The 14,538-nt window shown below is 45.6% G+C and overlaps 1 protein-coding gene across 1 annotated transcript; it reads right to left on the bottom strand.

The window, feature by feature from the left end:
• Positions 1 to 2,205: 2,205 nt before the first annotated feature.
• LSG1 (large 60S subunit nuclear export GTPase 1) lies at positions 2,206 to 14,006 on the bottom strand (the record flags this gene model as incomplete). The annotated part of the gene is made up of 14 exons (XM_082003555.1): positions 2,206 to 2,385; positions 3,787 to 3,960; positions 4,606 to 4,685; positions 5,324 to 5,452; positions 5,723 to 5,894; positions 6,698 to 6,799; positions 7,112 to 7,537; positions 8,585 to 8,761; positions 9,467 to 9,527; positions 11,603 to 11,689; positions 12,558 to 12,644; positions 13,213 to 13,333; positions 13,675 to 13,792; positions 13,926 to 14,006. The coding sequence occupies 14 exons, from the start codon at positions 14,004 to 14,006 to the stop codon at positions 2,206 to 2,208; spliced, it is 1,995 nt and encodes a 664-aa protein (XP_081859681.1).
• Between the last annotated feature and the right edge of the window lie 532 nt (positions 14,007 to 14,538).

Here is a 14,538-nt window from a genome sequence, read left to right as displayed (position 1 = left end):
AGGGTAGGGCAGGGTGGATGCGGTTCAGCAGCAGACCAAACCACCACAGGAAAGCATTAATTTAACCACGATCCTCGCCTATTACCCAGTTTGCCCACTGCTCGATAGCAGCATAAAATATTAACAAGCCTTTAGGTCCACAACTCTTGTCTTAGTCCTTCTTCTATTGACGCAAGAGTCCTTTAGCACAGCAAGGAGCAGTTTGCATTTAACAAATCTGAGCAAACATTATTTGCTCAGCCATATTTACACTACCCTCCATTCATTCATGCAAACACTGCAGGTGGTTCGGCAGGTCTTGTGGCCAAAGGTTTCTGCAAGCAACAGGCAGAGTCACCCCAAGCCTCAGGCCCTGGGGATTTCTGTTATTCACTAGGTTTTGAAGGGTCTACACCAGGACACAGCCTGTCCAGCTGGCAGGAAAGGGCTGAGAATGCAAAAGAAAAAACTCAAGTGTGTGCAACATGAACTAAGAATTAAAAAAGCTTTGAAAGGAAATAAAACAGAAAAATATTTTAAAACTTCAATAAAGGATACCCCAACTTCAGTTTGTCAGGTAATTTGACAGATAATAGCTTCACACAAGACAGGACAAAAAGAAATGGGTGTTTCTGAGCAATCAGACCCCTAAAGTATTATAAGGGACAAAAACCCTCCAAGGAGGGTGGGGAAGTCTGATCAGAGACCAATTTGGTTAGGTCACAACCTCTTCAGGAAACAAAGGCAAATATCACCTGCTCCAGGAGAACCAGATTAAATAGTCTCTCCTGAGAATCTGCTTTCTGCTATGGTACACTGACTTAAAATACCATTGACTGTACTCATTCAGTATAATTATGCTTTAGTTTTACAGGTGGCAGGGAAGTATCTTCCTCCAGTGATGTAATTAAGAACTTGAGAGCACAGACTCCAAGAGGAGCAGGAGCCAAGGTGAGAGATCTGCTGTCAGGGGACCCTCCACATACACAGTGCAAACTGGCTCTACAAAAGCACCAAAAGAGTCCCAAAGCAAAAAGCAGTTTGGTTGCATGCCCCACATCTGCTGTGGCTTTGCTCAGCGGTTGCTTTCATCTCTCCATCCACACTTAAGGCCTGGAAAGTACAAAATTACAGGACAGAAATCCCTTTTTTAGTACCAGAGACCAGCATCATCTGTTACTCTGCTTCACCACCTGAAAACAAAGCACAATTTGTCTTTGCAAGCCTTTCCAGTCCTATCATTACTCCCTGTGCTGGGCTAGGAATGAAAAGCACTGACCAAGTGCACAAACATTTTCTCAGCAAAGCAACCAAGGAGTAAATCTCATTTAAGTCTGACCCCAAGTAAGTACAGTCTTTTTAGCAACAAATACTAACATACACATCTGCTACTATGCTCTTCTACTAAAATCTGCTACTATGACTCTTCTGCAACTGGGTCAATGCCCAACAAGTCAGCAAGGACATGACACCATATAAGAAGTAAAATCTCGAATATTCTTAAGGACAAGTTAGCACCAGATTTTTGGCCAAACAGAGCTAATGTTTTAAAATACCAATGGGAAGTCACACAGAAAAACAAATGATACTAGCTCCATGTAAAGGACATAAAAGCAGCATTTTCTTTGTGCGGTGTGCCGTGCTCTGCTCTGCCTTAAGCTGGATGATAGGGAGTCATTTCAATACTGGATTCTATAGAATAGGGCTGGTATAGCAGAGAAGGAAGGGGGCAATAAAGATTCCTTTACTTCATTTTTCAACACACTAAAGTGTTCTGTCAAATCAACAAACAAGCTTAAAAAAAAAAAAAAAAGATGAGCAATAGTGTCTCAAAATGTAACAAACATCACTCACTGAGATTCAACTGTTTGAAGATTTTACTCAGTTTTACAGGGCTTGCTTTGATCCCAACAGCTATAAAATACATCCTTTATGGAAGGAAAAAACATTCCCGCATGGCTCCATCTGCTCCCATTGAAAGGACATTTCAGCAGCAGTCAAATGTCCGGGCTGGCTTCCAGATAACACAAATGGCCAGGTCTCTTTTGTTTTCTCAGAAGGGATGAGCTCCAACTATCAGAGCCCATTCTTATCCCCTGCCCCAGACAATCCATAGCACGGAGCTCCCAAGTGAGCTAATGATGCCCATCTACCCTTTTTTCCCCCTCTCAGTTCAGTCCTGCAGGACAGTCCCTGCCCTGGAAAGGCCAGATACCGGTGTGACAGCTAAGCCTCCAGGTGCTTAGTGATCCTGCGAATTTTCTCCTTCTTGTTCCTGTTTCCATGTTTTTTCCAGGGCTTTCCTACCACATTCCCAGGACTGGGAGTAGTCACAGGCAGAAGGCCACTGCCGGGCCGGTATCCCATTGCAGCCCGGACCCCTTTCATCAGGGCACGAACATTCTCCTGGAAGAGGAGACATAATCACCAGTGACCGACAAGAGGATATTTAACCACAAGGAACTATGATATGTTAATAAAACCAGACACAGGCAAGCTCAAACTCATCAAGACCTGCTCAGGAAAGGTTATGCCACACAGCTGAGTCAAAGCCTGCCAGCACACTCCAGTTCTGTCTGCAGCCATGCCTCACTGCGCCAGGTCCTCGGCGTCCGCCACTGCAAGCGGAGGCAGAGCGCTGACGAGACACTGAGCTCCGACAGACATTAGCTACGGCGCTAGGATTGACTCTCACAGTCTCTGCTTTGCACACAGCAAATTGTCTTTGCAAATAAGTCTGGCGTCTGTGAAAGCCAGAGACTAAAATAACTTGCTCAAGTCTGGAGCGTGGGTAGCACTGCCAGGGCTCACAGCTCATGCCAGCACTTCGGGCAGCCAGTCTGGTAATCACAAAAATTCTTTTTAAGTCATAGTTTTCCGAAACAGATCACTGTTTTTTTGAAAAGAGCCTGAGTTCTTGTTTTCAAAATGCATGACAATCTTTAGCTGTGCTGAAACAAATACTGTTCATATCCAGCTAATCAAACTGAATGGATCATGCTATCTATGACCCATCCTCCTCACTGCTAAACACCCTGTTCTAATCTTTGTCAGGTATGCAGACTTAATCAGTTATGGATTTGACATTCCATTACGAGTCATTAATACATTTTTTCAGTAGTATAGGGACAAAACAGATCTCTCTGGGACCTGACAAGAAGCATACAAGTTAAGAAAAAGTCCTATTCTCCACTTCATTTTGAGATTTCTTCATTAGATTTTTATATCCGTTTGTGTTCTTTTCATTTGATTTCAGGTTGAGTCAAAACAACCATGTAGTAATAAATCAATTGTCTTAAAGAAGCTTATCACATCCCCATAAGACAACATCTCAAAAAATTAAAGTTAGTTTGAAGAACCTGTTAGTCCAAAGCCATGCTCCTGGTTGGTGGCCATGTCACACCACCCTCCTTCCTTGCCTGTCTTCCCAGTCACTCTCCTGTTTGCTCAAGATTGATGTTAGGCCCATAATGACAAGGGTCACCCCACTGACCTTTTAAAAGCCAACTGTGCACACCTCATTAGCTATCTTTCAGTCACCTAGGACATTCCCAGTGATTTAGGAGATAATCAAAATGGTTTAGTGGGCTTGGTGGTGTTGGGTTGATGGTTGGACTTGATGATCTTAAAGGTCTTTTCCAACCTTAATGATTCTGTGAAAAAGAACAGTGAGCTCCTGGGTAGAAATTAGTTGCGGATCCCATAGCATCTAACACCCCTCTGTCCTCAAAGCTATTTTTTCCAGTAACTATGACACACCAGTGCTGCAGTAAAAACCTCCCAGAATAAGTCTCCTCCAGAATTTACCTGGTGGAAAAATGTTTTGTCCACCACATTTTCAATTTGTTTTGCTTTGGTATTCTTCTCAGGCTTCACCTGTCCACTGGCATGCACAGGTCTGCTCTCTGGGCATCTCTGATGCTGGTGCTGAAAACCGTTTGGGTCAATACCAGGAGGTGGATGGCAATACAACAGCTTCCCCTGTGAAAGAAATGGGATACAGTTATTACAAAAAAAAAACTCAGAAAGACACCCAGAGAGGAAAGAAAACAACTCCAAACCTAAGGAGGGCCCTGGAAATCCAGGAACTCACACTGTACTATGAGTACACTTTATTTCTCCTCCCAGGCAACAACTGGCTTGACTTCGGTGTTAAAGTACTGTTCCACCTTTACTTCAAAGCACCATTTCCAGCTGAAAACAATACAGTGCAAAACTCTTAGGAGTACTGAAGGATCCTATTAAGAAATACTCAACAATAGGTTGCTGAGAGGTGCTGTAGAAGCATGCAGTATTACAACAGTCGGAACTACAGTCCTCAGTGCCAAATACTGGTCCAACTATACAATATGAGTTCGTTTCCTGAATATCTGCCTATTTTAGAGAGATGACAATTTATTTAGCTAGCACCATATTTTTAAGCAATCACCTCTTAAGATTAAGCAGCTCAAGAAACTCCATTTATTCTTTTAAAACATAAAAGTAGCCACATTTAAAGAGTATTTTGATATATAGTCATTTTAACCAGAGAAATAGAATTCACTGTATTATGCTCCTTCATGCCCCAGTGAAACCTTCAATTCACCTCCTAGCAGGGAGGAAAACCCATATGTAGGAAGCACTTACACGGACATAGTCTTTTAACACATAGCGAGCTGATCTCGGCTGGTCTGGCTGTCCATGAGCTGTCATAAAGCCTCTCATATCTGGAAGACAAATCCAAAGTACATTCTGTATCAATACAACATGAGAATAAATACATTCTTCTCTGCTGCCTAACAGCACATTTGTATCCTTTCCTCAAAAAAACCTCACTTGGAAAAAGGCTTCTGCTGGGAGAAGCAGGGGAAAAAAGGGAACATTGCTGACTGTAGAGGTACTGCAGAAGCATACTAACCTGAAAGGAATGATGAGAGCTGATATCTCCCTGCTACCAGAAAACCTGTTAGTTTCTAATTTTTGTTTTAAGACCAGAGAAGATTAACTGCATTAGAGAATCAGACAAGGGAGATAAACCTTCACTGCATTCTTCAAAGTCTAATTCAAGACACAGTTGGTGAGAGGTATCTAAAAAGATGACAGCAGCACACTACACAGACTGGCAGGACATTTCAAACAGCCTCACCACAATCGCTACATCTGACAAAACTGGCAAAGCACCACTGCAATGCACATGAGATGAGCTGTTAACAAAGGCCCTTCTTGAGTGAAGGTCAAGTCCTAGCAGGGAGGTTCAATGCATGACAACCCTGAGTTGGGCCTAACTTTAAAAAGTTCTCCTAAGGCCGTGTTCAGGACCACACATACAGCACAGGCAATAGGTTTTAAGGGGATCATCACTCACATCCATATGCTGTTAGCAGCTCTTCAGCTGTTGGCTTTCGATCTGGATCCTCATCTTCCCTTGGCCTTATGATATTTATTCCATAAATTGCTTCCAAAATGTTTCGTGGGATATGCTGGCAAACATAAGCTAGTGAAGGAAACCACCTAGTGATTTTCAGCTACACAAGTAATCTTGCTCTTATCACTTCAAAAGCACACGTTAAGAATGACTTTTGGCACAAGCCAGAAAAACAATGCAAGTCTGACAACAAGACACATTTCAAATGAGATGGGGAAAGACCAACGCAGCAGGGCTCTTTTGTTCAATGTGTGCCCCACCACCCTCAACACATGAGCACCTGTGCCCCAGCAGGGCCGGAACGTGCTACATTGCATACTCCAAATCCAATGCTTGCACACACTCTCAGGCCCCATGCAAAGGATATTAGAGAAATGGGTGGGACATGGTCCCTCATCTGGTCTATAGGCAGAATTCCAGAACAAATCATCTCTGCCTTGGTAGAGATGAAAGATGGCATCACCAGACCAGGGCAATCACATAGGCACAGGCCAGGCTCCACATACAGGGTCTACACAATAAATAACCGATGAGTTCACCAAGGCAAGTCAGTGTCCATGGAGGAAAAAGGAACACAAAAAAAATCAAAAGCACAGATGGAACAAGGATGCAAATGAGAATAAGCACAAATTCTGCTAAACAGACATCTGCCCTGCTGGCCACAGCCAATGAATTAAGGAAATCTTATGTGGAAGAGAGCAGCACTTCCAAGTTTCATAAATAAGGTGTCTAGATGGGGGCAGCAAGGTCTTCAGCTCGCCAGTCTGATGGGAGAGGAGCAAACTCTCCAGAAACCTTTAACTACGTTGGACCTTTTGAAACAGGTAGGAGATAGCACAAGTACAAATCCTACAATGCTTATAGCATTGGAGTCGCTACCTCAAAATTAAGAGCTTGATCAATATGAAAACAGCAGCATAATTACACCTAAAGCAACAATTGCTGACAAGATGGTTTGAAAGGTTGACCTTAAGCTATTCAGAAGTTCTTTCCTCATGACTGGTATTGAAAAAAGAAGGGCCAAGCTACTTAAATAAAATCAGGAAATGGAAAATATCTCCCACTGCACAGCAGCTCTCATGAGTGACTCTCAAATTGTGGCAAGAGTTTGGAAGCAAGAACTATAGTTCCAAAATTATATACAGCAAGCCCACTCCTCTGCAGCCTAAACTTTGCTGGGCAGAGTTCACGTTGGCAAACAGAGGTCTCAGTGAGTCCACTTGTTCATAAAAAACTAGTTCATAATGAAGCTGTCTTCCACTGGGAGAAAAAAAAAAAAAAAAAAAAAAGATCAATGCTCTTTGTTAGCAGTACCTGAAAGTGTTTCGTACGGCCTGGTGTGGCAGACACTGACACCTTCTTATTTCCAAGGATTGTGTTGATGGTTGAACTTTTGCCAACATTAGGGTAACCCACCTAGATGACAAGGAAATGGAATGGTAACAGTGATATCAGGCAGGGAAGTGCCAGAAGACTGGCAGAGCTCTGACACAAAAGTACTTTAATAAAATGTACTGAAAAAATATTAAGGCAAGCAGTGGGGAACACTGAGCTCCAGGAACATCAGAATTAATCTTTGCACAAAACCCTCAGTGATTTGTGCTTGCTAGTTTGGTTTTTTTTACCCTTATAGAAAGCCAGGCTACAGAATGAATTTTTCCCATGGAAGGCATATGGAATTAAAATTTAGATTAAGCAAGTTCCATTTAAGCACGAAGTCCAACTCACCAGCCCAACATTTACTTCCCCATCCTTCACCCTTGGTCCATTGTGCATGGTTTTGAATATCTCCAGCAGCTCATTTCTCTGTACCAGATGGCTGAAGTTCCTAACATTCCTGTTCTGCTCTTGCACTACATGCTGCACTGCAGCACCATCAGCCCTGTTTTCCACCCTCTCTGGAGCAATAGCATTTACTTTGTCCCCGCCTTCATCTTCAGAACAGGTTTGCCACGCTTCCTCCTCATCATCTTCGCAGTCTTCATATTCATCACTACTGTCGTCATCACTAACCAGAACTTGATTTACAGCTTGCAAATCATTGCCTGTGGATGCGCTTTCTGCGCTGTCTTGTGCTGTGTCACCTTCTTCTTGACTGGAGCTTTCATCCTCAGAATCAGTCGGGTCCTCTGCTACTTCTTCAGCATCTAGTTCCTGTGTGAACAGTATTTCACAACGTAAAAACAACAGTAAGTCTTGCTCTGTTGACTGCAGTACTTGGCAGTGCAGTCAACTGTGTTTTCATCAGCCACATCCCATGGACTGACAAGTCACTGCTTACTTCACACAGGTTTTTTTAGGAGTCTTAAGTAGAAACAACTAGCCCATTTTAGGAGAATGACAGAAGTATTCAAAGAGGGATTGTTAGCTTCATTGGGAAGTCATTAGAGGTTTCTCTCCAGAAACACAACTCTGAATGTGCACACACCCACACCATCCTTACACAGCAGCAGCAGCCAGCAAATATTTTTTTTTAAATTATCAAGTATTCCTAGTAATAGGAATGAATGTAATTTTTTCAAAATATTCAGAACACAAAGCCATTTTGTTTCAGATCTAAATATTTCATTAAAATAATTTCAAGCTGTCTTCAGTCAAATTCTTTACATTTCTTCCCTGCAAACATTTCACATTCAAAAAGAAAGACCTTTCCATAACAACACGTAACTTGGGGCAGCAGCACAGCTTGTTCCACTGGGCAAAGAAAGGCTCTCAGGTACTTTAGATTCTCTAAGAAACACCTCCCCTCCCTGGGAGAGAAAAATCCTCTGTACAGATAACCACATCCTTCACAGCACGTCCCTTGGAAAGGATTCCAATTCTGTCAATGAGTTAAGAGTTCGCAAACAGATCTATAAGGGCTGTTTCTGTAGCTGTTCATCAGTAGCCTTAAGGAACAAATTTATATTCTAGTTCAGTATTATTTATCACATCATTAACCAAAAGAGAAATTACAAGCACTATAAACAGTGATTGAATGGAATACCACTTTGTCCACCATTTTACTCTCCTCACCTTCGTCTCCAAATCAATCATTAAAATGCTGGTTTACATCCACATAGGTCCCTAGAATAATCCTTCCTTGAGACAAGGACTGTGCCTTTCCTAGAGAATTGCTCAGGTATACCACAAGTATAACTACAAAGCAAGTTATCAGAGGTAGCCAGCACATATCCAGTTGGAACTGGTCATCCACAGTACCTTTGCTTCTCCAGAGAGCCGTCTGCACTCTGCCAAAGCTGACCAGAACACCACCTTAATGCCCTCTTTCTCAAAGAACTGTGCCCAAGCAGCCCGCTGCTCCTCACTCAGCAAATCTGCTTTGTTTATCAGGATCATGTTCTCCTTGTCATTGCTGACTTCCTTAACATACCTTTCCTGAAGAAAACAAGAGAAGGATCAGTTCGTACTCTGGATTGGACTCCTCCTTCCCCCAAGGTGATGTAACAGCAGCAAGACGAGTTACCCCATCCAGCTGCACATGAGCGTAGCTGAGGGCTAGAGGGAACTGGTGTTTAGCAGACAGCTACAAGAACAAATTGGAGCATGCAACTACTGCAATACAGGTTATTTCCGGTCATGTGTACAAACACCTTGTCTGCTTAGAGCTATGACAAGATATTAATCAGCACCTCACAGCAGGAACTCCCGAAATCAGCTATTTGAGCAATTTCATATCTCACAGATGCAGAGTGCTCTATAGCCTATCATTACAAAGTTGACACTTCAATAATTCTTGACCCTTTGCTTTCAGCACAGTAATCCTCAACCATTTTTATTCCACTATGCTTTTAAACAGAAAACTCCTTTAAGTGTGGACACTTCTAGTGTGTAATGAGAAGCAACATAATACCTGCAATATAACGTCTGCAGAATGGCCTCTAAATCCACAACACCGTGTGAAATAAAAAAACATTGAACAAAAATAATTTGATGCTAGAATACTTGCATAAATAAGTAAGATATCCAGTTAGGCAGAACAGCAGAACAGCTTCAAGGTGGCTGAATGTGTTAAACAAAAAAATAAATCATGTAAACTTTACGAAATAAAATGAAGACAACGTTCAGGAAAGGTTTACTTACCAGATCTTGGCATCTAAAAAGAAGGGGGTTTCTAGCATCTACTATCTGGACTACAATATCACTGCAAAAATAAAAGAAAGCCCCATAAAGTACTCTTTCTTACCTTGCCTCAAAGAAAGCAGCAACACACAGCAGATTACTGACTTCTATGTTTTGCTTGGAATTTTAATGGTTTTAACTGCACTATCCTACTAAGTACCTTTACTGAATTAACAAAGCGTCTCAGCATCCCACATGCCCCAACAGAGCCATGCTTATGCTACAAGCCAGTACTGCTGTACAGTATTTCTGCCTCACCTGGCTATTTCTCCTGTACAGCCAGCAAGGGGAAAGGAAGCACGTGAGTTTTGCCAATCCATCTACCCTTCAGAAATGCTCAGCTGGCAAGAACCAGAGTAGGGGTATTCTACCGTTTAGAATGTTACTAAAAACTGTGATAACACAACTTTATTTCTGTCTATTCTCATCCGCAAACTGTGGCAGTGAGATATTCTGGAACACTGTTGTGTCCTGTACATGGAGCAAGATGTACAAAGTCTCCCAAGTGACCTGCAGATTCTAAGCATTTGCTATCAGACATTTTCAGAATTTCCTCTGTGCTCTTCTCGTCACAAAAAGCATAGTACAGGGGAAGAACAGTCTTAGACTCCAGTACAATACATTGCTCCCTCATGCAAGCAAGGCCTTGCAAGCGTAATTTTAGGAAACATCTTCCAAATTCAGACACCAGGTTGCCACCACAAATACAAGCGAGACCTATCAGTTCTACAAGCAAATTCAATGTGCTGGTTTCAGATACTAGAGGCATCCATGCTTCCTTTTTCAAAACGAGGGGGAAAATTTAACTATAGCCTCTTCCACGAGAACTTCTCCAGGCAGGTAATTTAAAACACTGGTTGCCATGTGCTGATTCTAATTGTTTGACAGGGATTTCTGTTAACTCAGGACAGCTCAGAACACCCCAGGTTGAATGGAAGAATTTCAAGCCTCACTAGGCAGTTGGTTACATACAAAAAAATAAAATAAAAAAAATAATCAATAAACCCCCCAAGGGAGTCATTTAATAAGCCACATGGGTACAAAGAGATACTGAACAGTTACAGAAATCCAAAAATCAATACAAAAGAAAGCTGACACCATGGTACTGGGATGGGATACAGAGAAGTTACCGAATCACACCACTGTGAGCTAGTTTGAAGCAAACACAAGAAAAGGCTGACAACAGATCAAATCATCTGGCAAGGTAAGGGACTGAACTTTTCCATTCGATTCTGAGACAGCATCCTCACTCTACACAAAATAAAAAGCTCCAGCAAGAGGAGAAAGGCATTAATAATGCATTCCAGCCACCTCAAAACACACAATACACTCACACCGCACAACATGATGCTCCCGACCTAGGTCCCTCCCAGACAAAGGCCCAGCAGCACCCAGTACAAAGCCACTTTTGTGAAAGAACCAGCTCCCCATGACCTCACTGGTGAAGTATTTTTCAATTTTAGGAAAATCAGACGAGATGATCTCAAACTTAATTACTACTGAAATTAAATGCCCCAGTTAGATTAACGTAGTAGATAGCACTCCTATTGTATTACAGCTCAGTAGGGCAAACAAAGCTATTTCTGTGATATGACAGGCTGCTGTCTTTTGCACACTGCTGCAATTTCTCTGCATGGCAAGAGGCCAAGCACCAAAAGGCCTTTTCTTTCCCAATGTTATTTAGTTGATCTCCCTTGCCTCCTGCCCCTGAACGTCAGGCTGCGGCTGTGTGGTTGAGAAAGAGGGGAGAGGGTTAATTTTGGCAAAAGACCTCAAAGACACATTCTCAAAAGAAGCCTCCCACACAGAGTTACTGGAAGAGGCCAAGACCAGCAGCATCTGAAGAATCATGAGACTTGCAGCAAACCGCCTGCAGAATTGCAGTGCTGAGAGCTTGCGTGCACCACTGAGCATCTGCCCTTGTTCACGTCACATTTTGATCACTTCAAAACAAAATCACTTCAGTGCTGATAGTAAAACATTACTACGTGTAATTGTTTTTCCTGTGCTCAGACACTTAAAGCTTGCCTCAAAAGCTTCAATTCAGGAAAACATACCAAACATTACTTTTAAAAAGCAGACAGTGATACACTTTACCTTCTTTCAATGACTCTCCAAAGCTGACGCCAAAATTCCAAGTTTCGTTCAAATGGGGTTAGAATTAACTTTTTTTCTTCCTCAAGACTAAGAAAAAACAGAAAAAAGGCATCATATTTGGCCCATGTCAGGCAATAAGCACACCACCAGTGCTTCCTCAGATCCGGGAGGCTTTAGTTTCAGAGACAGCTATCAAATCAGAATCATATAGTAGGTATTATTTCTGCTAGTTTTGCAAATAGATCAAGCGCCCCAGGTAAACTGGTGTCAGTGGCACTGGTTCAGCAGTGACACAATAGCTCCTGATCATGCCAATGGAAAAGTGGTAAATGATGGAAAGAGCAAAAACTCACCAAAAGTTTTCCTGTGAACTTTCAGAGCCACAATAATAAACCAGAGAAGTTATCACAAATGCCAGCAGTTATTACTCAACTGAGTACCACCCTGGAAAAAATAATGAATTTGGGGATGGTACGTGTAATGGCTTTATACAACTCTTAACCTGCTGTTACCACCACCTGAACGACTTTACTCAGGGCAAGTGTGGGTTCGCAGGGTGTCAGCAGATACCACGTAACTCTCCAGGCCAGCAGATGCAGCACCAGACCAGCACAAGCTGGTGTACGCAGGCTGGCAGCACCACACTCTTGTTCAGAGCAGCACTGTTCCTCTTAGGAGACACATTCACCACTCCTCCACTTCACAGGCAAGAGCAGAACATCACACTCCACCCTGAAGAATTTTTAACTGTAAACAGTACAAGAACATACACACACAAGAGACCTTTACAAAATTCACTACAAAGATGTGTCTGGACTGTCCAGTCTTCCAAAATTATAACAGGGAGCTACTCACAAGATATTAATTTTATAGATCCAGCAAGGATAAATACACAGCACTGCTTCCTGTGTGTCTGGGTAAGTAGTAGGAATTTGGATACAAGTGGCATACTCACTGGGCAAGCTGTCGCCTCCATTCGAGAAAGCTCTCCCTCTCAGCTTGCTTCAAGTCCTCCACACTGGTTGTCCTATCCCAATGTGGCCTGTAACAATGACATTTTGGAGTGAATGGTCAGAAGTGGCAGTTACACCAGTTACATTACTGCAATAAACATCCATAAAGAACACAGGCACCACACATGCAGCTACAGTGAGACAGTTACAGTTCAGACATGCGTGCACCTCTTTTCAGCAGGTTTAAGTACACCTTTTTCCTTGTTCTTTCTAAACTCCACTAGCTGAGAAGACACTATCCTGTGCACAGCAGATCTCATAAAGCTGTTTCTTCGGGCTAAGATTTGTAGGGCATTTAAGATGGGGGACTGATCTCTCTGCTGACCACACACAGAGCTCTGGAAAGGTGGCCTGCATGCACCAGCTCCAGCAGTGCCAGGCTTTGAGCAGGAAACCCACACAATCAGGACAGATGGGCTGGGGCCATCAGCACCCACATGGCAGACCTGCAGATTACATCAGGCTCATGCAGGCCAGGTAGGAGCTTCCCCAAAATCAGGGTATTGACAAAGCATAGGGCTGTCTCCAGGCTTGCAGCCACCAAGGGGCTGAGCACACTCAGCAGAGGGGATCCAGGCCCAGCCCTACAGGACTCACCTCCGTGGGATGCGCAGGAACTGCTGGTTCTCCTCATGTAGCTGCCGGACATGCTGGGCCTCCTGGGCCGTCAGCAAGCCAGTGCGGCTCTGGGCAGACACGATCTGGATGTTCAGACGCTCTGCAGGAAAAGCGAGACAGTCACCGAGAGAGCCAGCCGCCCCTGCCTGCCACCACTGTTGCTGGCCCTGCCACCCCACCCTGTCCCTGCTGACCTCCAGCCCCGGCTCAAGACCCCATGCCCTGTCCCCTGGTCCCCCACCCAGCCAAACCCATTACCACCCCCAGACCTACGCACTCTCCTTCATCCCAGAACTGACCCTGGCCGCCCGCCTGGGTGCCCAGCCCCGGGACCCCTTCCCCAGCCCCTGGATCTTCCCCCCGGCCCCGCGGTCGCCCCCGCCCGGCACTGGGCCCCTCCCCGGGCCCGGCCGCAGCCCAGGACCCGTCCCAGCCCCTCACCGGCCACGAAGCGGGTGCCGGCCAGCTCGGCCGTGGCCAGGAACTCCTCCAGTGGGCTCTGCTCGGCCGCCGACCGCAGCTCCGGGCCGCGCTCGCCGCCCACTTCGCTGGCGTGCAGCTGCCGGGACACGACGCCGCCGTCAACCCAGGTCGCCCCGGCCTCCCGCCGCGCTCCCACCGCGCCAGCCAGCCAGCCAGCCCGCCCCCCCCCCTCCCCTCCAGCCCCAGCTCCCTACCCTCCCCTCCCCTACCCATGAGGAAGTGCTGCGGCGCTCCAGGCCGCGCTGCCGCTGTAGGCAGCGGCCCAGCCCCCCGCTCCGCTTCTTGCCCATGCCGCCGCCGGAGCCAGAAGAGGCGGGAGCGGCTGCCCCCCTTCCGCGTCCCCTCGCGGGGCCCTCCGCCGCGCCCCGCGCCCGCGGAGCAGCGTTCCGGGCAGGCGAGTTCCACGGCGGTCCCGCGCTCCCCGCGCCCGCCGCCGGGCGGCGCCACGGCACCGGCACCGCCGCCCCTCCTCCGTGACCGGACCCACGTGACCGCCCCACCGTGACCGGCCGCTTCGGGACCGGCCGTGCGCGGCGTGCCTCTCTGTGTCTCCCTGCGCTCACGGACCATGTGTCCGGCGTCCGTCCCCACGTAGCCCTGCCCGTCCTTCTGTCCATCTCCGTGCTGCCCTGCCCATCTATCCGTCTATCCATCCATCCATCCATCCATCCATCCAACCATCCCTCCCCACGCTGCCCTGCCCGCCCATCCACCCGTCCATCCCATGGCGCTTAGCACGGACACACGCTTCTCCGACGTTGCCGTCCCCAAGCCCAGCTCTAAGCCTCTCCCCACGGCAGCCACCAGCCCCACCATTAACCC

Source organism: Phaethon aethereus (genome assembly GCF_964289735.1).
Source record: "Phaethon aethereus genome assembly, chromosome: 9".
Taxonomy (NCBI): domain Eukaryota; kingdom Metazoa; phylum Chordata; class Aves; order Phaethontiformes; family Phaethontidae; genus Phaethon; species Phaethon aethereus.
This window is presented reverse-complemented; position numbering and strand designations above follow the sequence as displayed.